This window comes from Alosa alosa, chromosome 1 (genome assembly GCF_017589495.1).
Source record: "Alosa alosa isolate M-15738 ecotype Scorff River chromosome 1, AALO_Geno_1.1, whole genome shotgun sequence".
Taxonomy (NCBI): Eukaryota; Metazoa; Chordata; class Actinopteri; order Clupeiformes; family Clupeidae; genus Alosa; species Alosa alosa.
In genome coordinates, this window is record NC_063189.1 from 42,851,146 (window position 1) to 42,877,314 (window position 26,169).

The 26,169-nt window shown below is 38.2% G+C and overlaps 2 protein-coding genes across 10 annotated transcripts in view; one reads left to right on the forward strand and one right to left on the reverse strand.

The window, feature by feature from the left end:
* apol1 (apolipoprotein L, 1) overlaps positions 1–26,169 on the reverse strand; it is a 51,462-nt gene that overhangs the window by 22,494 nt on the left and 2,799 nt on the right. For 6 of the 7 annotated variants that reach the window (XM_048242548.1, XM_048242532.1, XM_048242527.1 and 3 more), the window contains one exon: positions 17,005–17,049. The exons of the other annotated variant lie outside the window; for it this stretch is intronic. In XM_048242548.1, the coding sequence (XP_048098505.1) occupies positions 17,005–17,049 (45 nt within the window). The remainder of the gene's footprint in view (positions 1–17,004; positions 17,050–26,169) is intronic. 7 annotated transcript variants of the gene reach the window in all.
* On the forward strand, positions 16,839–19,443 carry LOC125294152. 3 transcript variants are annotated; one of them, XR_007193494.1, is made up of 8 exons: positions 16,839–17,127; positions 17,369–17,456; positions 17,570–17,722; positions 17,841–17,909; positions 18,063–18,267; positions 18,357–18,516; positions 18,841–18,916; positions 19,011–19,443. XR_007193494.1 is itself a non-coding variant. In XM_048242562.1 (7 exons), the coding sequence occupies exons 1-6, from the start codon at positions 16,967–16,969 to the stop codon at positions 18,891–18,893; spliced, it is 729 nt and encodes a 242-aa protein (XP_048098519.1). In that variant the 5' UTR covers positions 16,839–16,966; the 3' UTR covers positions 18,894–18,916; positions 19,011–19,443. The 3 variants fall into 3 exon arrangements, 2 of the variants coding, with proteins under 2 accessions (XP_048098519.1, XP_048098533.1); XM_048242562.1 differs by lacking the exon at positions 18,357–18,516; XM_048242576.1 differs by lacking the exon at positions 19,011–19,443 and having other exon boundaries at positions 18,357–19,003.

The window sequence follows — 26,169 nt, forward strand, 5'->3', positions numbered from 1 at the left end:
GTATGGAGAAAATCGGAAAAAGAAAAGAAAAACCAAACTCCAAACAATAATCTCAAATCAATCAATGAGCTTTCAAAATATATCAAAATAACTTTGACAACCCTTTTCAATCATAGGGCCAAGTGCTGCAAATCACAAAACGAGTGTTAGGCCTATTAGCAGGGGCTATCACTTGCTCACCTCAGACCATTCTACCTCCTTCTGCTCTCAACCATAGTCCCACCAGAGAATTTAACTCTGCCGACTAAACCAATGCACCATCAATCAATCAATCAATCAATCAATCAATCAAAAACACATCTTCTCCATATAAATATCCAATAATACATTCCATACCATAAAACCCACAGTTTCATAACTAACTTCATCTAATACATAGCATACATAACCAGAACGTCCCAAACACCCCTCTTGCCCTGCACACTTGACCTCTGCTTGTGCAGTAAGTCACCTCCCACAGGCATTATAATGTTCTTGCGACTTTCCGTCGGGTCTTTTCTCCGTCCCCAGACCAGGAAGCGCTATTGTCCGACATAATGAAATGTTTGCTGAATGTCCGTGTTCCCTCAACCTTCAGTTGGCCACCCTGAAAGTAAGGCTTATATTGTCCTGTATGCGTTTGTGGTTTGCAGTTGCTGCAACCATGGTGGATGCCGTTCGTGTTCGTGTGTGCAAACAAAGTGTGTTTGTAAATCACGTTGTCCGTTTTTGTATTTAGCTCCCGTGTGAAATAAACTGTAGCCGTAACGGGCAACCGCACCGTTACACTACGCAGCATTCCACGCAGCTTTTCTTTGTAGGCCTACATCCCAATTAATGTGAAATTAAGCACACATGCACAAGCATTACACTTCTCCCTCAATCACACTCATTTTAATATGCTAACTAGGACATTCGAGCGCAGACATCCGCAAAAACAAAATGGCCTATCCCGCAATAACAATGAAAACTCATTTGTGGATCCATTCATACCCGAACCTGCTCCAAAGTTTAATAATTGAAATCATCAAATTAGGCTAATACAAAAAAAAGTTTATCTCTAGCGAATGCGAGGTAGAAGTGTTTATCCGACGAAATGGCAAGAATCTTACGTCTTTATATCATCTGTAATTAATAACAAAACAAAAAAACAGTAGTGGCAGAGCGTAGCAGTGGCTAGCTATAGGGTCAGAGACCGTGGTAGAACTAGAAAATGTAATTTCGAGGAAATTACCAGTGCATGAAAATATAAACATACTGTATATTAACATAAAATGCAAAACAAACTTTTATTCGATAACAGTTGGCAGAAGTCATAGTTGATAACAACTGACAGTTGAAATGGCTGAACAGTTAAATAGTTGAGTAGTTTAAATAGTTAAATTATTTAATAGTGAATTATTGTAGTGAGGACATTTATTTTGAAACAGTTGTGGGCAGAGGAAATAGTTGAACAGGATCTGTAGAGCCAGATTGTATGTTTAAAGCCTGAGACAGAGTATATAGTTTAAAAGTTAAATATAGATAGTGTAATGGATGTTGATAGACAGAAAGTTGAATGGATGTTGATATGCAGATTGTTTAATGGATGTTGATGGGATAGTTTAATGGGTAGATGAGTGAATGGTTTGAAGAGGATGAATGGATAGAAAGTTGGATGGAATGTGCCTTATATCCTTGTAGAATGGAGATACACAGAGAGTTGAAGTGAATTGAGCAGAAAGCAGTTGATACAGGTGCAATCAGTTTAACTAGCTTTTTGATGGGACCTAGTAGAGCAGCTGGAAGTTGATTCAGGTGCAAATCAAGTTAATTAGCCCATTATGATGTCATAGTCCCCATACAAAGTCTATGGGGGAAAATAAGCTTGTTTTTTATTATTATCTCAAAAAGTATAAAGTTTACAAAAGTGAAAAATACATTCCTCAAGTCTCCTTTTCAAGACCTATGTTACAAAGTTTGAACGAAGTTTCTACGTTAAACGGTTGAAGCTGAATTAGACGCAGAAATTTGGTGGGAAGAATAATAACTAGAAAATGTAATTTCGAGGAAATTACCAGTGCATGAAAATATAAACATACTGTATATTAACATAAAATGCAAAACAAACTTTTATTCGATAACAGTTGGCAGAAGTCATAGTTGATAACAACTGACAGTTGAAATGGCTGAACAGTTAAATAGTTGAGTAGTTTAAATAGTTAAATTATTTAATAGTGAATTATTGTAGTGAGGACATTTATTTTGAAACAGTTGTGGGCAGAGGAAATAGTTGAACAGGATCTTAAGAGAGCCAGATTGTATGTTTAAAGCCTGAGACAGAGTATATAGTTTAAAAGTTGAATATAGATAGTGTAATGGATGTTGATAGACAGAAAGTTGAATGGATGTTGATAGGCAGATTGTTTAATGGATGTTGATGGGATAGTTTAATGGGTAGATGAGTGAATGGTTTGAAAGAGGATGAATGGATAGAAAGTTGGATGGAATGTGCCTTATATCCTTGTAGAATGGAGATACACAGAGAGAGTTGGCGTAATTGAGCAGAAAGCAGTTGATACAGGTGCAATCAGTTTAACTAGCTTTTTGATGGGACCTAGTAGAGCAGCTGGAAGTTGATTCAGGTGCAAATCAAGTTAATTAGCCCATTATGATGTCATAGTCCCCATACAAAGTCTATGGGAACAATAAGCTTGTTTTTTATTATTATCTCAAAAAGTATAAAGTTTACAAAAGTGAAAAAATACATTCCTCAAGTCTCCTTTTCAAGACCTATGTTAGAAAGTTTGAGCGAAGTTTCTCGTTAAACGGTTGAAGCTGAATTAGCCAGAAATTTGGTGGGAAGAATAATAACTAGAAAATGCAATTCCAAGGAATTACCAGTGCATGAAAATATAAACATACTGTATATTAACATAAAAATGCAAAACAAACTTTTATTGATAACAGTTGGCAGAAGTCATAGTTGATAACAACTGACAGTTGAAATGGCTGAACAGTTAAATAGTTGAGTAGTTTAAATAGTTAAATTATTTAATAGTGAATTATTGTAGTGAGGACATTTATTTTGAAAACAGTTGTGGGCAGAGGAAATAGTAGTCTTAAGAGAGCCAGATTGTATGCTTAAAGCCTGAGACAGAGTATATAGTTTAAAAGTTGAATGTAAGATAGTGTAATGGATGTTGATAGACAGAAAGTTGAATGGATGTTGATAGGCAGATTGTTTAATGGATGTTGATGGGATAGTTTAATGGGTAGATGAGTGAATGGTTTTGAAAGAGGATGAATGGATAGAAAGTTGGATGGAATGTGCCTTATATCCTTGTAGAATGGAGATACACAGAGAGAGTTGGCGTAATTGAGCAGAAAAGCAGTTGATACAGGTGCAATCAGTTTAACTAGCTTTTGATGGGACCTAGTAGAGCAGCTGGAAGTTGATACAGGTGCAAATCAAGTTAATTAGCCCATTATGATGTCATAGTCCCCATACAAAGTCTATGGGGAACAATAAGCTTGTTTTTTATTAATATCTCAAAAAGTATAAAGTTTACAAAAGTGAAAAATACATTCCTCAAGTCTCCTTTTCAAGACCTACGTTAGAAAGTTTGAACGAAGTTTCTACGTTAAACGGTTGAAGCTGAATTAGACGCAGAAATTTGGTGGGAAGAAAAATAATAACTAGAAATGCAATTCCAAGGAATTACCAGTGCATGAAAATGCTAAAGTTGTGATGTAAAATATCATGTATAGTTAAAACAGATAATACAGAGATGGTTACTACGGTGATGCTAGGATAGACATGGTGGTTGCATAGCTTAATAAAAGTTGATAGTTTAAAAGTAGACTGTTTAAAAAGCTGAATGTAGATAGTTTAAAAGTTGTTGATAGACAGTAGATAGTTTAAAAGTTGTTGATAGACAGCTAGTTTAATAGATAGTTTAATGATAGTTTAAAAGTAGACCGTTTAAAAGTTGAAGGTAAATAGTTTAAAAGTTGTTGACAGACTGGAAGTTGAATGAATGTTGATATTCAAATAGTTTAATGGCTGTGTATAGGTAGATATTTGTGATAACTGAAAGTTGGAATGGCTCTAATGTTTGCTAGCAGTTATGCTAAGATTTTAACTATGCTAACCATCTTATTTAAAGTTAATGTTTTATAGCAGTGTTAGCAATGCTAACCTCTTAACCATTTACTTAGCTAACGTTTTCTAGCAGTTTAATGAATGTTGATATTCAAATAGTTTAATGGTGATAACTGAAAGTTGGAATGGCTCTAATGTTTACTAGCAGTTATGCTAAGATTTTTAATTCTGCTAACCATGCTACTTAGCTAATGTTTTATAGCAGTCTTGCAATGCTAACATCTTAACCATCTTTACTTAGCTAACTACGCTAGCAATGCTAACATGCTAACCATGTGACTTAGCTAACCAAGCTTATAATTTTAGTAGTCATGCTAACTAGCATGTTAACTATCTTTAACCATGTTACTTTAGCTAACTTAGCTAATCATTTTAGCAGTTATGCTAACTATCTTAACTAACATGTTAGCATGCTAACTATCTTAACCATGTTACTTTAGCTAACCTAGCTAATCATTTTAACAGTTTTGATAAAAAATGCTAATCTAAGATGTTAACTATGCTAACCATGTGACTTAGCTAACCTAGCTAATCATTTTAGCAGTTTTGTTAAAAATGTTAACAATGTGTAATCTTGCTAACATCGCTAACCATGCTAACTAGCTACAGTGGGTAGGAGTCATAGTTGATGAAAAGTGTTGACATAGTTGATGACAAGTTAAAAGTTGTTGATAGACAGCTAGTGAATGTATATAGTTTAAAAGTTGAATGTAGATAGTTTAAAAGTTGTTGATAGACAGCTAGTTTAATAGATAGATAGTTTAATGATAGTTTAAAAGTAGACCGTTTAAAAGTTGAATGTAAAAAGTTCAGTAGTTTAATGGGTTACATTGTTTAACAGTGGATTATTGTAGTGAGGACTTTTATTTTGAAACAGTTTTGGGCAGAGGAAACAGTTGAATAGGATGTGTAGTCTTAATTGACCCATTGTATGCTTAAAGCCTGAGGCTGCAGGTGGCCTGAACACCTGCCATAGGATTCTAATTGCTTAACGGCCGTATTATGATGTCACAATCGGCAATGTTAAGTCTAAGTTTTTCTTTAATAGTTTAAAAAGTAGCTTTGTTGCGCTGCATTGCCTCTAAGTGTCGCCAACTGACGATACACATTGGAAATGTGCGTACGCCTATGGCAAGCCATTTTAACATTTACCCGCTAGACTGGATATGTAGGCTATTGCAGATATCTGTAATTCAGTTTTGCCTAGTCAAAACGAACATTTTAGATATCCGCAATTGAATTGAAATTGAATAATTGTCATTTCAGATATCCACAAAGACATTCTTCCTAGGACAAATGATGCCACATTTGCCATTCATTTCTATGGGGTTTATCATTACGGATATCTACAATTTAGTTGCAGATATCCACTATGTGAATTACAGATATCTGCAATTGAATTGTAGATATCTGTAATTCCATTTAGAGATATCTACAATTTGATTCTGACTAGTCATAACTCCAGTTGAAGATATCTTTAATTCACCTCAATTCAAGATATCTACATGTTCCTTTTCAGATATCTTGAATTAAGTTTTGACTAGGCAAAATGACATTGTAGATATCTGTAAATGGAATTATGACTAGTCAAAATGACGTTGTAGATATCTCAAACTGGAGTTAGGGATCATAATTTGATGTAGAAATCTATTATCAAGTTATAGATATCTTGAATGAGTTTTGTTTAGAGATATCTGAAATTGGAGATATCTATAACTTTCATTCTGCCTAGTCAAAATGTAATTATAGATATCTTGAATTAGAGTTTTGACTAGGCGAAATGACGTTAGAAATATCTGTATTGCTATGCAAATTAGGCCCGCATCCTACTTTAGGCGGGAGCAGAGCGTTCAAATCATAAAATCACATACATACAGTCGGCACCTAGTCATAATCGTCTTTACCGCCCCCAGTTGCCGTGGTTACCGTGGCTGAAACGCCCCCAAGGGGGAAAATATTAGTTTCAATTGCATGTAATCTAATGGATGTGCACCGGCTTGAGTACAGCTATAAAAATATTAAATCTTTTAGCAAACATCAATAAACGGTACAAACACGTTTGAATTGAGAGTTATCTGTGTGTCAATGAGGTTAAGGGTAACATTAAGTTCCCTGATATTGCTAATTCCAGTTCAACGTCCAGAACTGTCTCGAGTGTACTCATTGTAGAACTGCTTTCAATGGCCGGACTGTGTAGCTCGGTTTAGCAAGCTAAGCCTTTTGCCGTAACACCACACACTCATAAGTTGCATCTTAATTTATTCTCACATGAATGCACATTTCCTACAATGTCTGTGGGAATAGTTTTAACAAGTAATGTGTACCAGTTGGTTATGTTACACGCCGCGACTCCCCCAGTCAAGGTTGCATAGCAACGGCAATGTTTCATAGTTTGTCTTCACCGAAATGGAGTTTGTGACACCAGAGCCTGTCTACGGAGGTGGCACTAACCCTGCGTGAAATCATCATGTTTGATAGGTTGTTAATACATTCTGAAAACGTTACTGTTCTGATCAAGGTCATGCAAAATAAAGCTATCGACTCAATACGATTCAGCCTCTGATTCCTAGTCTGCTTATCATTATCTGTTATTCTTGAAAAAAAATCTCATCTCGTCATGTCTTTAGTGTCTTCGTCGGCAATTTCTTTCTTTTTCAAATATCTCAATAACAGCCAACAAACTCGCACAGTCAAACCAAAGTTAAGTCATGTTGAAAAGAGGCTGAACCTTGCAAACGATTTACATTTATAGACCACTGAAACCACGCATGAATCACACGTGAAAATGACCATCAGTTAGGTTGTGACCGGGTTGTGAGCAAGATCTAACGCCCTCCTCCGCCCGCATACATCGGAACTAGCTCCCGGTTAGCATTAATAATCGTTTACTACTTAAACGGCACCGACAATCAAAAAGTCCAGTGGAAACTAGATGGCAGAAGTGTGTAGGCCAATCGGCCCACCAGCCTTTTCTAGTTTGTCACCTACAGAGTTTGACAGGTACGATCTTTCGAAACGCCATGTTATTTCCCATAGACATTTGACGACTGGAAGTTGGATGGATACGGACAAATTAAACATTCTGGTTTTCTCCGAGTGCAATGATGATAGACAGACATCATTTGGACAAAATATAAAGCATATTAACCTCCGTTGCTCAGCCAAATGCCTTCCTGTTACGTCCTGTTATCACAGAGTTAGCCTACAGGCGATAAACGATTTTTGATGGTGCAAGTTTACTTCATTAGCGGTTTATTTTTTTTATTATTATTAAAGAGTGTTTTTCATTTAAAGGTTTGACTTCGTGCTTATTCAGTACAGCATTTAGTGCTCTCCCGGGACACTGAAAGACCGGGGTACACAAAACTTGGTGGGCATGTAACCCCACATGGATAGCATGGAACCATCGTTTTTCATTTTGATCTGTAGCCCCCCCGCTGGACTGGACCCCCCGAAAGGAGGGTAGGGCAGACACAGTTTTCTGTGAATATCTCGAAAACCGTAGGGTTTAGGAGGACCTTTTTTTTTTGTATGTTGATCTCAAGGATGTCAACCCATTCCATAACCACTCATTTCATGTATAGCGTCACCTAGTTAAACACAAAAAAGTAAAAATGAGGTGTTTTAATTGAAGGTATCTGTGACCTAACATAGTCAAAACTGCACGAAATTGGATGTGTAGGATCATTATGACACCCTCTGTATGCACGCCAAGTTTTGTGGAATTCCGTTCATGGGGGGCCACACAATAAATTATTTTATGTTACTATGCACCAACTGGCCTGTAGGTGGCCGGAGACAGTTTTCTGTGAATATCTCGAGAACCGTAGGGCCTAGGAGGTCCACCTTTTTTATGTATGTTGGTCTTAAGGGGGCATGTCAACCCATCCCATTACCACTTATTTCATGTATAGCGCCACCTAGCGGACTCCTAACTCACTAAGACCTATTCATAAACAGCTTTTTTGTGGCATTTTACGTTGCGATGTTTTGAAATGCGTAGCTTATGCGCAACAGGAGCTTCCAATCACGAGGAAACTATTTTGCATTCATAAAAGGGATGCAATAACGCCACCAACAACAACCAAAACTATGCATTGTTAACATGTACAGGGCTTAAATTTCACTGCGGGATTGCGGGTATTGCGCATAATTTGTTCAAGTCCCGCAACTCTAGCCATCATAATGCGAGAAATTCCCGCATACACTTATACAGCCTGTCTGATGACGTTAATATAGCCTAATCATTAAGTGGCGAGTTGAATTGAACATAGCCTCATGCGGGGCCTAACACACGGAGAGAGAGAGAGAGAGAGAGAGAGAGAACCACTTTGGCGCTTACGCTAAATAGGCTACGCTTACCATGGCAAACTTTTACATCTGGAAAGAGCTCCTTGGTAACGATCCTGCTAGCTCAGGTCACGCCAACACTTGATCCCAGAAAGATTGTCTTCGACATGTTAGTTTTTGAAAATGTATTGTATCTAATGACATAGAAAACATAATAATTTGCATACACATACCGCACTATGCACAACTTTTTATTCACTAGCTTAACTATAGCCTAAAACCGTCAGGTTGAAGGGGGCTAATTACTCCATAGAATTACTCTCACGTATTTTCTTAAAGTGACAGGCACTCAATTACACCTACTCATCAGCAATGTGCACTCAATTGGACCTACACACCACATTAAAGATATGCCTAAGTGTTATAGGTTAAACGTCAATATGAGGCATTCAAATGACTAAATATGTTTAGCTACTAGTAATTACTAGTAAAATGCTAAATGCATTATTAAATAAATACACTCTATATGAATTAAAAACATATATGATAGAAACATATCACATAAGCTATCATTTTCAGTGTGTGTGTGTGTGGAGAGAGTCAAGCAGAATCTAGGATGTCCACTGTTGTGAATGATCCCACTACAGTATATATTACTGATGACGTCAGGGTGGTGGGGGCCCCAAAATCAAACACTTTTTAAAAAAAAGTATCGAAGTATTGAAGTATTGAAATCGCAATTCTTGACTTGGTATCAGAATCGACCCCCCCTCCCCCCCAAATTGTGTAAATCCCCCCTACATGAATAACCTAAGGGGGGAATTCCCCCCCATTTTGAAAAATGAATTTTAAGCCCTGATGTAAATGAAATGTAACGTTTCATTGTGAATCAAATTAAAATGTTCTCCTCTTTGCAAACGTAGCCTAGGCATATGGTGACAGATTAATTTAATATAATATAATAATGCTGCAAAGGTAGGCTACTGCATCAATCCATTGGCCTATGTTTCATTAGGCTACTAGGCTATTTGTTTTGCCTTACTCTTTATTCATTTAGGCTAGGCCTTTTTATTCAGTTATTAATCATCTTCCATCCTTCGCACTACTTGTGTCATGGAGGTATTATATATAACTGGAGAGTGACTAAGTCCCGCCCCCATTCATTTCAATGGCCCATGCTAGGCTAGCTACTTCAGCCAAAAAAGTTTGAAATTGACCGCAGCCATCTTTACAAAAATGGCGTTTCATGGGTGTTGTTTCCGGCACCAGCTAGAATTAGCCTATTAGATTCCACGTTACAGACAGGGACAACGAAGGTACAACGGTATGTCGTTGATGAAGATTGGACATTCCCTCATAGGAAAAGAAGTTATTCGGGAACGCGCTTCACCTCGTTATAAGCGCAAATGTATTTAATTGTTTGGGATAACATTTTGGGAATGGTGGTAGAAGTTTGCCCTGTCTCTGAAGTCCTGGGTTATTTAATGTGATGTTCATATTGTGATAATAAACATACGAATCAATATTGAGTCACGTTAGGCTACACAAATAATGATCCCTAAATGCTATATTTGGACAGGTTGTATTACGCAATAGGCTATCCAACGAAAATGACTATTAATTAAGTAGACATGCGATGAAAGAAACTTGTGGATAGCTGGGATTTTTGCTGCACCCAGTATGAAGGCAGACGAAATGAAGCCAACGCAAGTTAAACTTCCGATAGAAGCGCACATCCCTCGGGTATTGTGGTTCGAGCAGGCATAGAGTCTGCAACTGTTGTTGGACATTTGGCTTTTGCCTCGACTGGCAGCCTGAACATTTAAATCAAATGCATAGCCTAATCATGTCAATGTTGCAAGAAAGCAAAGGAAATAAGTCATTGACATTTGTTTCGTTTTAAATCACTTGGGGAGACATAGGTTATATGATCCAGACGTTGCGTTCTACAGAACTACAGGCTGTGCGTTTTAAAATAGTCTTCATACACAACGCAATGAGTAGGCCTTACTCCTTGCCTTAGCATACTGAACAAACATGAATGCATTTCAGACATTTAGAGTGGCCTTTTATTGTGAGCAGTCCGGGGCACATCTGTGCAATAATTATCATGACCTCTCTTGATAAGTCACACATGGAAAGTAGCCTTTAAATCAGCAGGTTTTGGTTGGATACAGATTGGATAATTAAAGAATATGGCATCAGTGACTGGCTATTGTTTGAATGGACCTTGGCCTAACTGTTAATAACTACCTCAATGGGGTGTAGATATGAGCTTACACTGTTCCACTGAAAACATTAAAATACAAGAAATGGTTGTTCTACAGAACTTTGAATACACCAAATTTGGTTTTGCTTATTGCCTGCATAAACAGGACATGTGCAAATAGTGGAATACGCCTGTCCTGTCCCCATTCAGCTAAGTGTTCTGTGAGTTTGTTCATTATACATATTGGGAGTATTTTTTAGCTTAATTTGTGAGCACTTGTTCATAGTTTGCAGTAAGTTCAAGGATGTGACATATACCAATATTTCTGTTTTCAGATCTGGAACATTTTGAAATCATTGAGCAGTGGCAGCTTCTGACTTCAAAGACTTTGTTCACCAGCAGACCCCTTGATTACCTTTATTTACAGCATTTGCATCTGTCAGTCTTTAAAGTGATCTAATATGTATTGACTATGTACTAGCTTAGTACATATTAGTTTTTGTTATTTTAGTTTCACAAATTCAGTGGTTACCTGTAATGCTCAAGATATACAAGTAAAAAGTCACCTTTACTTCTGATTCTGGGTCTTCAACTCAACCTACTGACTGAAGCTGACAGATTTGTATAAATGTTTTTGAGAGCACAGGCAAATTGCTTTGATAGATAGATAGATAGATAGATAGATAGATACTTTATTGATCTCCAAGGGGAAATTCAAGGTCTCGGTAGCATACAGACATCACACACAACATGCACTTACAGCAGAAATGGTAAATATAAGTATAAACATAACAAAACTCCACTGTACAATAGACAGTTGAAGATAAAAAAAAAACTAACAAAACTAAATACTGGCATGAGTTTTAATGTAATTCACAGTTCAGAAAAGTTCCATAAACATTTTCAAGTTCAGTGCCATCAACAGTAAGTTTGCTTTCTGATATTTAAAGAACATAAATGGGTTTGGCATAAGTAAAGGGTAGGTGTAACATTCATCAATAGACATAAAGTGAAATGTACTGTATAGTCTCAATGGGTTCAATATCACCACACCCCAGCCAAACCACTTCACCTGGACCTCTAGTCCCAGGTTAAGAGCCCATGGACCTCCTTGCCGCCTCCTCCCCATGGCGAACTGCCAAAACAGAAAGGTAAACATTTTATTAGTCATACCTACTTACAAGATAATACAATAATGCAAACCAACACCACTTGTTGTAATCAACAAAAGTACAGTTGTTGTACAATGCTGTAGTACTATTGTGCGATTTGAAATGGGTCTTCAGTGACAGGACACTAATATTGGCATTGTTATGCAAAACACCGGACACTGTAACGGGATTTAACGTTTTGATAATAGCCTGACAAGGGGAAATCAGGCAAGCTAACCGAACATGAACGCTGGATCGTGAAATGGCCACCGATGAGAAATTTCAATGTCATCTTAGACCAAACTACCACTGACAACTTTAGAGCAATATAGCGATTTCAACACGTGATATTAAGAGTTAATGATGTACAAGTTAACTAATACCCTACGATTTTGTTATCAATTCACACCATACGTTGACAGAATACAGCGAGCTGGCTGATGTTATCGTAAATTAATTAACGTTACAATGATGGCTGCCACTGAGGATATGAGATGGATAACGTTAACTACAAAACAATAAAGGCAAAGATACATTTTTGTCAGTATGAGTTGCTGAACCTGTAAACTGCTAAGTTACTCTACGTGAGTTGGTGAACCTGTAACGCTAAATTACTCTACGTTATTTGACCGTAACCTCAGCAAGGGAGGGATAGCTAAGCTAACGTTAGTTTATTTCACCTAGAAGCTAGAATCTGCAAACTCAACTCTTCATTCTCAACTTTTCAACCGTTCACCCGAATATAGGGAGGGAAAGTGAAAACCAGCGCCCCAAGTGGTTGCGTTCCTATCGAAGAGCAGCTCCAATGTTGAGTCCCATAGACCTATTTTTTTTTTTTTTTTTAAATACTGTGAAGCCAAATCAGCGATCTTATCCACCAAAAATATTTTTCAGTGTCTATACAGTAATAATCTTCTAACTGTGAAAATGTCAGACCATATTTTGCCTTATTTTAAAAATCGAAATTGCTCCTTTTGTTTCATCAACGAACTACAAAAAAAGCCATTGACTTTACCCTTCGGACGTTACTCGCGGTAGCATGGTTTGTTTATTAGCCTGGTTAGCATTGCCACTTAACACTTACTGCCAGCTCTTCATGTGAGTAGAAGCACAATACCAGTTATCCAGACATAAAGGTTATCACCATGCGGTTTACATCACCTTCCGTTATTACAAAAATATGTAAGCCATTTAAGCAAATTGCTGTATTGATCAGTTAGAGATTAAGAGCCCAAACCTGTGACGTCACATGCAACTGTAGTTTGTTATCACCATGTTACGACAAAAACTCAAAATAATTCAACTGATCCTAAAAATAAGGTATGACCACTTGAAGCAATAGAGGTGACCCCAGTGCCTAACATATGGAAGGCATTAAATTAAGATCCCAATGTGCACAGAGATATATTTTTTCTAAAAAAAAATCCCATCCCCTCCGCTAAACTCTAGGAACGCAACCACTAGATGGCGATGAGATTACTGTCCCTCCCTATAACCTTTTAGCATACAACATTAAAAAGTGTCTGAACATGGCATTAAGAAACATACATGAACTTCACATTAGCAGATCAAACTTACCAGCAATGTTACAGCAACGTCTGTGCCAGTCCATCTTGTAGGCCTAACGTTAGCTGAGGCTGCTCGGCTGACGACGAGGCGGGTTCACCGGCTGCTCAGTCTCATACAAAGCCCCGCCCTTTTACCCATATATGGATTGGCTAGGAGGTAGGTGGGGTTAGGATTTCCCAAGGTTTTCCAAGATGGCGCCGCCCATACCCCCTGTCACTCCCCGATGTGAGTCGCTACCGGATGTGAGTCGCGCATGCGTCACTTTGCTACTTTGCGACTACCAGTGCTGTTAGCCACAGAATGACATTAGCCTAAACAGCAGTAATGTATTATTTAGCGTAAGGCATCACATTTTCACGGCATAATCTCTAATGTCAGTTCTAGATTAGAGGCTGAAGTAGCCTGCTAGCGAGAGACTTCTGTAATATCGATAAAATTTGACCTATAACGAAGTTTGTTTACTGCTGGGAAGTAAGTAAGCAATCAAGCACAACAAAGGCTGTCACTTGAATGGCGTTTGCTAACGTTAGCAATCAAACAATCTTAGATAGCTAAAACGTTTTTGAAACAGAAAAGTTAATTATTTTATGGATTTCAGTCGGATCCCTTGGCGTTATGCCGTAAAACCTATCAATCTGAGCATGCGGGACTCACATCGGGGAGTGACACCCCCCATAAACGGCTTCATAACGTTCTTCAGAAAATCTATGGGTGACGTCACAGACGCTTTGTCCATATTTTTTACAGTCTATGGTTCTTAAGAACCAATTGGGGGTGCTATATAGAACCATGCAGGTTCTTAGCCAAGAAAATTTAACCTTTTGCCTAAAAAGGGTTCTATTTCATGCACGCCAGGGTTATTTGAACTTCAACGAATTTTTATGGAACCATTCTGGACTTGATTTTAACGGTAAGTGTCACGAAACTTGTATCTCCTTTTATCACCCATTTCATAGTGTTTTCTGCAAACCACTGTATGAAGCAATACTCCTTTAAATAAAAAATAGGGGCGTTCCCCCTAAACGCCTGTGGGCGTTTTGGTTTCGTCAGCTGTCGAAACAGCTGTTAGTTTGTTGTTCACGTTAGTGTAGTCCTGAATAACGTTAGCAGTAGCTAGAAACTATCTTATCAGTTATATCTACTAGCAGATCCATCATGAAGATAAGTTTACTTCTTACTTGTCAGGCTAACAATAAAATCAACTATCGCTTTTTTATCAATGATTTTGACCGTGTATTCGGTGTTGATGTTCATTGACATTCTCTAACGATAAACGATGTTAGCGTGCTAGCTAGCGGATAGTTTAGCACTAGGGAGTTGAGATAACTAGCTACTAGTGCTAGCTAATCAAACGTCAGCCAGCCAACAATCCAAAGTGATACGGCAGCAGTAACATTTCACATTTCATTACCAGACTGTTTTGTTAATTTACAAGGAAAACCTTATATAGTTCTATATATACAGTCTATGAGGAAAACATGTCATCAAATAAATGGTGTTGGGTCTTGTCATTGGCAACACAAAATTGTCACAATAATATAAGTCAGCTAACTAACGTTATATTAATATTAGTCAGCTAACTAACTAATATTTTCGATGTAGATGATGAGGATTGTGATTGTGAGTAAATGGAAGATCTTTGCCAACAAATGATTTGGACACACTTTTGTCTGGACTGAAACAGCATGTGGCTCTTTTTATTCTAAGTCTCCAGGAGAAGCATCTTTTACCAAAAGTGACGCAAGACACAATTGTCACAAATCTACAATTTGTTTTGAAGTTCTTTCACCAAAATTATAGCCTGACGAGCCAGACCCACATTAAAATGTAGGGTCTGGGCACTCACCGTTCGCAGTGCTCAGTCCGAGGGGCGGGATAATCAGTTGTCTTTCAAATTCCCTCTGCACGCAATAGGACAGCGGCAGCGCTATGAGTCCCATGCGTTTCCCACCAGCGGAGCTAGTTGGCTAGTTCAAACGTTTGCCAACTTAATAAAAGCTTAACTCATGTCACACTGTTCGCCAACAGCAACATCCATCTTATTTGTTTTCAAGTAGCAGGGAATTCAAGCCAAACCGTTGCAACTCTGCCATCAATCATTATGTTAAGCCCACCTAACGACTCTATACACGATTTCACTGGCCTGATTGAGTTTCGATTTCTGGAGCTCACAAGCCAACGGAGAGTTGCTAGACTAGCCGATTAGAGGACCATGAAAACTTGGATGTTTTGCTGTCCAATCGAGTATTCGATTCTGTATTTGAGTATGTGCAGTCAGAATTCAAACTTCTGCAGTATAGTAAACAGCATCTTCATCTGGTAGAGCCTGTGCAAAAGGTTCTAGGTAGTAACAGCCAGGGTGGTGAAGATACCTTTCAGTATATACCAATAACTGATGTTCTAAAGACCCATTTGGAGAAACAGGATATTTTTTAGTCATTCCAAAGGACCTGTGAGAGAGCCCCAAATACTTTTCTTTTAAATGACTTCACTGATGGGGAGATTTTTCAAGGAAGTCCTTTTTATGGCTATATAAAGTATATAATATAAAAATATATATTATATAAAGTATATAATATAAAAATATATATTCTAGTATTGTGAGATTGCATCTCTACACTGATGAATTTGAAGTTGTAAACACTTTAGGCTCCAAAAAATCAATTCACAAGCTAACAGCATTTTATTTTACAACTGGCAATCTTGAATCAAATTTTAAATCACAATTGAGGTTCATACACCTCTGCATACTGGTGAAGCACAAATTACTCCAAAAATATTCATATAGAGACATTTTACAACCCCTTATCGATGATCTTAAGACTTTATACACTGATGGGCTCTGGATCTCCTTGAATCAGCAACATATAAATTTAAAGAGTGCTCTAGCTACTGTTTCAGCAGATAATTTATTAGCGCATAGCTTGGCAGGATTCACCTGCTGTTTTAGCAGTGGACGTGTGTGCAGATTTTGCATGGTCACTTATGTGCTTGAAGTCCCATGTGAATGAAGACAAACTTATAATCCGATCCGCTCAGGTGCACAAGTACCATCTGGAAGCACTCAAGGAGAGTAGTGAGGTTTCTAAACAGACATATGGTGTCGTCAGCAAATGTCCATTTAGTGAGTTGGACTACTTTGATGTTACAAGAGCATTTCCACCTGACTTGATGCATGATTTCTTGGAGGGCATTGTACCTGTTGTGATTTGTCACCAAGGCATTACATTCCAAGCATATCGTCTCACTGATCGACATCAATGCTGAGTTAGATGCTTTCAAAATAGGAAGGAACGACAGGAGCAACATCCCACAGCAGTTATCTCAAAGTGTCTTAAAACAGACCAGACTACCAAGGGTCTGCAGCACAGAATTGGTGCCTCTTCAGGATTTTGCCATTTCTTATAGGACATTATATCCCACAAGGTGAGGTCCACTGGGATATTTACCTGAAGTGTCGAGAGATAGGCGAAGTAATATTTTCCCCCTCCATAAGGAAGGGGGTAATCCCTCTTCTCTGTCAACAAATAGGGAATTCCTTTCTGATTTCCAGTCTGCATTCCCCGAGACTTTCACCCCCATATCTTATCCACTCTTTTTAGACAAGAACCCCCTGTGTCTTATATGACCCAACCATGGCCAGCAGTATTCAGTCTGCCCACCTTCCCTCCTGAACTGCAAGCTGCTCTCCAGAGGAAAGATCCTGCCTTTAAAAAGAAGGACAAATCACATATACGGGCATTATTGATTCAAGTGCTGTTTGATAATGTCACTAAACACACTTGGTAAGTTTAGTTCAAAATATAAAGCAGATTTATTTTTACTAAAAGTTATTTTCCATTTTCCCAGGGGTTTATAAACTTCCAAGTTTTAGGGCCTGCTTACACAAAAGAATTGTCACAGTTTTCTCTTGGTCAGTGGCGTATTGCGTTTTAGGTAGTGTACAAACGCACCAGACCACTTCTTAGGTTGTTAATTACCACACCCTTAGGATGCATTTCACTAACAAATAATTATCTGTTTTAGGTATCCCAGTCACAAAATGTATGGAGATGTCCTGGGGAGTTTGATTACAAAATGTCCATTCTTAAGAGATGGCAGTTCATCTGGACATGTACGTACAGTACTGCTACTTGCAAAAACTCTTTCTGTTTTGGTTATTTTTTTTATTTCTGTGTAAATAATGTCATTTTACTATTGCAATTTGCATTGTATCCTTGTATCTAGGAGACATTGTTAGAGTGCTTCCGTAACAAATTCAAGAAGGAAAGGATTCCACTTGTGCACAACTCCACAGTCCTCCAAATGAAAACAAAGTATGGAACCAAAAAACGAATGGTGGAGCAAACATCCTATGTGGACACTACCATCGAACCTGAGGTACATTAGGCTATTTGTTTTTCTGATCTTTATTCTTTTAAAAGTGTCAGGTACCAAAAGTGGGTTAAGAATGTTATCTTTACTCATCCTATATGACATGAATTACTGTCCATTTCAGCTGGCAAAAAGGAGAGAAGAATTACTGTATTATTCAGCATCACACAGTAACTCCAGTTCCTCGCTTGAGGTATTTTTTGTTTTCCTTTTCATACTTCATTATTGTTGAGATACAAATAACAAGTGCAACACACATGCAAAAGAGTAACAATGAGTTTGTAGAGAATCAGCCACTCTACTGATTTGATTACACTTGTTTTATAAAATTGTGTTTTGTTTTCAGGTTTTAGAGCTGGAAGCAGTTGGAGAGGATGACACCAGTTATCAAGAGCACCTGAATTTCATCTTAAGGGAGTTGGCCAAGAAGCAACCAAATTTGGCAGAAATTAAAATCAGGATGAGGAGGACACTTTTTAAGCGCATTGAAGCAATGACTCCCAACAAAGAAAGTCATGGAGATTTTTCCATTTCTTGGCATCCCACAGCTAGTGAGTAAATTGTGCACAAGACAGTTAACACAATACCAACAGTGGTTATATTCTATTTATCATTCACTCTTAATTTGTTCTCCTTAAAGATGCATCATGAAATGCAAATGAAATTTGGGATAGACATGGACAGGAGCTTGCAAACTGCAATACACGAGTTGGCCCCAAGAATCATCAGGGTGGTGAAGGAGGGCAGCCAGAAAAGGTTTTCACCCTCCCTCCTTGAGCCAACAAATGAGAGATTAGAAAGTAGGTGTCTTCTGTGATCAAAAGTCTGAAAACATTCTTTTGTTTATGTAAACTAAAGCACATTGAATGACCTCTGTGTATGAAATGCGCTATATAAAAAAAAAAGTTGACTTGAGTTGACTCTCACACAAATTTAAGTTTTAAGAATCACTGAGAAAGAGAATCACAGAAGGAATGGAAAGATATTACTATGTATTATGTATTTTTCTTGCTGGAATGTTGAGGGATAATTGGTGTTTATGGTACATTTAGGTTTTGCGATGATGACCTCTGTGAATGATAATCTAAGCATGGTGATTAATTTGGGTAAATGTCTCTTCACAGATGCTGCACTGCTGTTGCTGCCGGAACTCTTCAAGGAGAAAACAGATACATAGATACTTTACACCGTGTTGAAGATGTAAGTGTGGTCTGTTCCTGTTCCATGATTTCAATTCATACCAAACTTTAAAATGACCATGCCCTGATGTTTCCCCTACTTGTTTCCTCTACAGGAAGTCCACCCCTGCCCAACTGTCGTTTTCCATGGCTCCCTCAATGAGCTCAAGGCAGACACCATCAGCATCAGGCTCGATGGACTAACATTAACCACTGGGAAAATGACCATAGCCATAGCCATAGACCATAGCCATAGCACTCGAGTACCTCTTCAGCACTTATGTCCTGTTCAATGCATCATATCCCGCCCCTCTTGTAAATACTTTAACATTCATTCAGATATTTTTATTCCAACACTGTCCTAACAAGAAAAAAATCCCCATCCCTGTTCTTAAAATGTACAAACATTTTATGTCATTTGATTAAATATCCCCTTTATTCCCTTGATAAATTATATCTTTCTATCTTTCTTTCTTTTTTCTTATACTGTAGCTTGTTACAATAAATTACTTCTTAAAACCTTTGTCTTGTTTCATCATTTTCATGGCATTAAAGTTGCTGATAGAGCACATCAATTAAGCTATACTTTAAAATAAATATAATTTCTTAAAATATTAATTAAGTCATTGATTAACCTAATAATTAATTGATTAATTAATATTATTAAAAACATATTCAAAGAACCTCTTATTGGTTCTATATAGAACCATTTTGTTTAGGCTTTAAAGAACCCTTAGGGGTTCCTTTGATGAACCCTTCAGAAAGGTTCTATATAGAGTGTCCCAGTGACTTCCGTTTTACTTCCGCTACAAGGGACCTATCTTTCAAAAAAATATGAACGGGAGTTAATGGAGAGATAACAATTATTTTTTGGTCCAGTTTGAATTGTGCCACGAATTTCACATATGTGAATTTAAAAGATAATTTTTCACGTCAAGAAAGTACTGTTGTTCGATAGACTTCAAAAGTTATGTTGGTTTTGTGCGAATAATTAACGATATGATTAGCTGTTATGCTAGTTAACGGTTGCATCTTGCTGCCTGCAATATCACTTAACAGTATCTAATGTACAGTCTATGGACGAGTACAACTTACCTGATGTGTTTAATCCTCTGACTCATGGTATTTTCATCGGCAAGGAAAGCCCAATTAAGACCTGTTGCTGGTATGCTTGTACAATCTAGTGTGGCTGTGAATGAGCTAACGTCACTAGCGCGACTGATGGGTTTGTAGTCGTGGGAATTACGATCTTTCACAATGTTGTAATTCAATAGTTACGAAACAAACTGCAAATGTCTTTACATGAAAATTTGTCTTTAAAATGGACAAACATCATATGGGTAATTCAAGGCACAAGTCAACCGGGACCAGAAAATAATTTCTTTTTCGCCGTTCAAAATTTTTTGAAAGATAGGTCCCATGGAGGCAAATGGAAGTGGCGTCACTGGGACACTCTATACCCCTCAGCACTAGGCTTGTTCGACTTCGGCTGAGTCTGACTTGGTCTGGCTTTCTACGTAAACGCGGATCTTCAGAGGCTAGCCGGGAGGAGCTACAACAGAGGGCAGCTCATCCCGACAGGCAGGCTACAGTCTGCCTGACGTGACTCTTGGGAGATATCGCGGGAATTTTGTTTGCAATAAACACAGCAGAACTTTCATTCCTACTCATTAAAATGAGCATGATGACTGACTTAAATAAATTCTTATGATGTAGTTTAAATAAACCACTGTTGTCATACAGTTAACAGGCCTGCTTTGTAGCACATAAATTCAATATCAAGTGTTTTCCCTATATGTGTGTCTATCTATTTAACCAACAGCAGAAAATAACAGAATATCCAAACATTTTCAGTAGGCTAGCCTACCATTGTTGCAGAAATCACGTATGAGAAGGTATCCCTTCGATTTCTGTTTATTTTCGCATATTCCAACATAAAGAAGCAGCATGAGACTTCTGTCAAAATCGCCATGAGGACATTCCTCCCAAATGGCCCTATCACGCCTTTGAACTGACGCCATGAGGGGCATGTTTTAGCTCGTGCAGCTCGTGGAAGGCAACTGCAAGATCTGTCTGCAGGCTAAGACTCCCGCGATATTTTAAGGTCATGTGACATGGTGTCACGGTGGTAAGTCCCTCCCCAGCTGACAGAAGTCGGACAAAATTTCTAACCAGTAAGCATTGCGTCCATCCCAGTATGCATTGTGTTCAACCCAGCATGCATCACATCAAGTCAGATCTGCCGCAAGTCGAACTCGCCTACTATTTCAAAACGGAAATACGTAACAAAGCCGAGTGCAAGTAGCGAATTAGCACTAATTAGCACCATGTCAGAGCAGCAATAGGGCGAAGGAGTTTTTAATCGTCTTTTTAATGCTGCAGCCTATGCAAGACAGGAGCTGGCAGCAAGAATTGATGATTCAATGTTGCTTTGATTTTTTCGATTACAGCCAACACCATTATGAATGGAGTTTCCTGTAGATGGTGCTGGTGCATGTAGTAGCCTGGGCCTACTAATTTATGTAGGCTACGAAACAGAGATCAAGCCAGTTGATAACGTGAGGGTCTAATAAACTACATGGTGTCCCCGAGTTTTAGTTATTTTAGATGTCAACAAGACATTACAGCCATGACTGCTTCTTCTTCTTCTATTCATAGAAATAAGGAAATAAGCCCACTTCTTCGATTATGTTGGGGAGGGGAAATTAGCCTACGGACAGAGAATGTCTAATAAGACGGGCTCTGCTGCGGATCTAAAGAGCAACGTCTTGCACAATAATTTGCACTAGTCATAATGACGTTTGAGATATCTTCACCTTTCATTCTGCCTAGTGAAAACTGAATTAAAGATATCTGCAATTGTCATTTAAGATGTGTGACGATTTGAATGTTGGAACACTGGATGAACATTTATGGAGCAGCGTCGACCAAATATAACTGAATCGTGATTTACACGGCGGCAAAGTGCGATGCTGGTGTACGGAGTTGTATTGAAAAGAATGGAATCTAATATAAATGAATGTCGAAAGCAGAGCATGCGTCAGCCTAGGCTACTACTCTTTGGCCGGCTCGTAAGCCCAACCAAGTGTGTGCAGCGTGCCTTTACGTAGCCTAGCCTACTAACGGCGTCTCATCATAAAGATACATTTAATCTGCATCACGCCCCATTTTAGCGGAAAACATGTTAACATTGATCCAATGGGAAAGATAGCTAGTAATCACACGTTGACGTTGACATCTAGTTATAAATTCACAGGACATTCAATCATTTTACTAACACGGCAGTTATGAAGAATTATGTTTATGTAACTTGCTCATGTCGAAACAATGTACATTACCAACCTAATTCGTTTGCAATACCCCATGCATGTATTGTACACATTTAGCATGTAGCCACACTTACCATAATATTCCATGCAAAACGGTTAGCTTGCTGGCTAGCTAACTGTGGAACTTCAGTATAACATAGCCAAGTATCTCCTAGTTGTAGGAAATGGGCTACGTTCATATTACAAGTGATAGAATGAATGTGTGACTTATGTTTAGTTGATGTTATGACATGTAAAGTTAAGCTTGCTGAATTATAGTCAGCCACGGGCAGTTTGACTGTGCCTATCTATACATTCGTGACACTCTTGTTAGTAAACTGGAAAGAGCAAAACATAGGAACATCATCACATTAATCCCATAAACACACAGATAACTCTTACACCAACCTTATTTTGTGCCTTTTATTCACGTTTGTTTCAAGATTTAGTACGTTTATTATAAGCCCTTTTCGCCCCCACTTTGATGCAGCATAGATTTCCATTATCTCAGTCATCTTTCCCCTAAAAGGGGGCGTGTACGTGCAGCACATACAATGTTCCATTCCATCCGGTGTAGCTAGATCTGGTGTGGTGTTGTAGTTGTTCTAACGTTACTAGTTGTTGCAACAGCATGTGAAAAAACTACAAAGTTTGTTACACCAAAAAGAATGTTAATCTCGCGATAAAGAAATTGACGCCGTTAAAATAGGTTTACATTAACGCTGTTAATAACGCGTTTAACTGACAGCACTAATTTATTTATTTATTATTAAACAAAACAATCCCTGTCAGTTCCATGCAGTTTTCAACAGCTATCAAGAAGAGAGGTCATGTCATGGATTTTTGTGAATGTTTCTTCTTATACATATGCATAAGTTTAGTCTAGTTTAATCTAGTTCATATGATATTCAGCTTTATTGTCAATGCACAAATTAAATACCAGTAGTCTAAAACAAAATGCCATTTTACCCAGTGGTGCAAATAACTGACATGTCCAAAAGGGCCTTCATGAAATGCGTTGCTAGACTGTTCATACACATTTTAACGGGCCAAGTTGAAGAGCTACTGTCCGTTATTGTTTGTGCAAATAATATGCTGATTTATGTTCCCTTGCATATTGCAACTATGAGGTCCATGGTTAGTCTGGCTTTCGCCAGACCAAGCTCAATCTTTTAAGAAATCGAAAAGGAATCACCGGCAGATCAGGCTGAGTTCACCCAGCCTAGTCCATGGTAGACGCCCGATAGAAATATTGTTTAATTTTGCGATTGAGATATCCACGCACTGGCGCCCCCCCTGCAAAGTGTTCATCCCCGGTTTCAGAGCTATTCTAAATGCAAAAATGCATAGAGGGAGTTGACAAAACCGTGACTGTTAACAAACTATAAGCTATATAAGGTAGGCCCTATTACACAACATAAATTGTCACTAGGCTATGCTGGCGACCCAAATAAAATCTCCTTTGGGAACCAATGGCTTACAGTATCAAGCGGACTTAAGCTGCCACCTCTTGGCGAAAAGTTAATCGTTTTGCATATCAGTAGTAGGCCTAATACATTTCACGCAGCTATGTGAATCACGGAAAGCGACACTTCTAAATGGAACCCAACCCACTGTACAGTAACTCAAGGTCTGTGGCTAAAGCAGCCATAATGAAAGCGTTATCATTGTTTGGATACTTCACACACTAGGGCTGGGACAAACGATTATTTTTTAAACGATTAATCTAGCGATTATTTTTTCGATGCATCGATTAATCTAACGATTCATTTTTTCAGTCCGATTCTATTTCGATTCGATTATCTCCCCATTAATTGACTAAATAGCAACTTATACATGTTGATTTACATATCTGAATGAAAAAACATGAATTCCTTTATTGCTCTTAAAAGACTATGCAAGTGCAAAGTAATGTATTCTTAGTCAGAGGTAGCATTCAATAAAGTTCAGTAGTGTATAGGTCTAATTGAGTGCCTGTCACTTTAAGACGTTTGTGGGGGAATCCTTGCAATTGTAACATTAACACAGTTAAAAGGCTGCTGATGTGTGGATGCAATTCATAACGTAGTTAGTTCAAATAACGGTTTGTACTTCTCCTTGGGACAAGCACTTTTGAGTCTTGGAAAACACTTTTCTATTTACATCGGGATTTTGCAAACATTCAGTGTCAGAGTCAATAAAATGAGCCCTGCATGAGTAACGAAATTGACAAGCAACTGTAAGTAAGCATGCTAAACTTGACATCCAAACAATATTCTAACGTTAGCTTTGAGATACTGCTTGATTGCATAACTTAACTTAGTTCAGTCTCCTCAATGTCCTTTGTTGTGATAAGACCTTAGCAGAGTTAACTTTAATGCAGCAGTTTTGAACAAATTTGCGCAGCATGGTCACGATGCTAAGCAGATTTAATAGCAATTTAGCCCGCTGTGTTCTATGCAATGCTTCTATGTGGCAACAGCAATCCTTCAACAATCGTGAATATTTTGTTAAATGCACATGCAGAGGAGGGGCAGCGGGAGAGAGTGGGCGGGGTAAGGAAAGGCTGTGAGCGTAAAAAGCGCAGCTCAATGAAAGGATTTTATCTTATCTTTAATTTAAATAGTACATTAACATCAACATAGAACATCAATGTGTGGTGGCTGGTTTTGATTTTGTGCCACCCAGCCACAGATTAGTCAACGTATGGGAACACTGAAGGTGTAAAATTAAAAATATTTATGTTACGTTATGCTTGACAAATCGATGCGCATATTTTGCGTCGACGTCATCGATTACGTCGACGTCATCGATTACGTCGACGCGTTGACCCAGTCACACGCACGTGTTTTTTAATCGCATAAACTACTATTACCAAGCTGGAATCAAACCCCTGTCACACCCTAAACACGCACTTCGAACAAACAAAAAACGTCTAGCCATAGGCAAAACTGTATTGGACCAGTGTAACGTTGGTACTAAATCATCCATCGCAAAGAATGATTTTTGTAGCATGTGCAACAAATATGTGTAGGTACAGCCCTGCCCTGGATACATCTCTTAACGTACGCTTTAAAACATTTGGTTTAAATGGAGATCACGGGTGCGTTAATAAATCTACATTGCGGCGAGTTGACACAAATTATTCATTTTGACGAATTTATGTAGTTTCAGTCCTAGTTACTTTACTTTGAGCCATGCTCTTCCTTACTTGAATCACCTTTGAAAATAGAGGATTGAAGTAGCCTATATGGGTGTTTGGGAATGAACGTTGACTCAGATGCTTTTTGAGACTTTGAGCTAAATGTCCCAGCCCGGTGTTTAGGATGCATCATAAACAGGTTATCTTTCAGGTAGCCTATATTTTCCATTAGAAAACCATCACGTAGCGAACGCGTTGTGGCTAACTCACTTAGCTCCTGTTAGTAGCCTAGGTTATGGTCATAAGCAAATGAGATGACAGTCGAAAGATGCAATTAGTGCTGTTATCAATTTTCTTGGTAGCCTATAACCGCATTTATGGTTTTCTACAAATACATCAATAATCAAATTGGCCTCCATTTTTACCTACTCTAGGCTATTGATAACTTAAGATTAACGTAGCCTACCTGCAGTAAAAACCAAGCATGTCCGATCAACATTCTCAGATTTATTCGGCTTCAAGAAGAAATGGGAATTACATGTCATGCCGAAATCATCCTACCCTTATTAGACGTTCTCTGCGGTAAACTACAGTCTTGTCCTTGTAGGAAGCGTAGTGTCTTTCCAACCCACTTTAGATCAACTTCCAACAAAATTACGCCTCACTGCAACGATCGCCATCTGGTGGACAAGCGACTATGTGGCGACAATACTGGAAATGCAGCCAAATTATTATGATGAATATTTGGTTTTCCTTTAATCCTACTGAATTTGTAATTATGTATCGGCCGTTGTAATTGCCGATACTGATGGTATGTGCGTGCCTGTGTGTGTGTGTGTGCGTGTA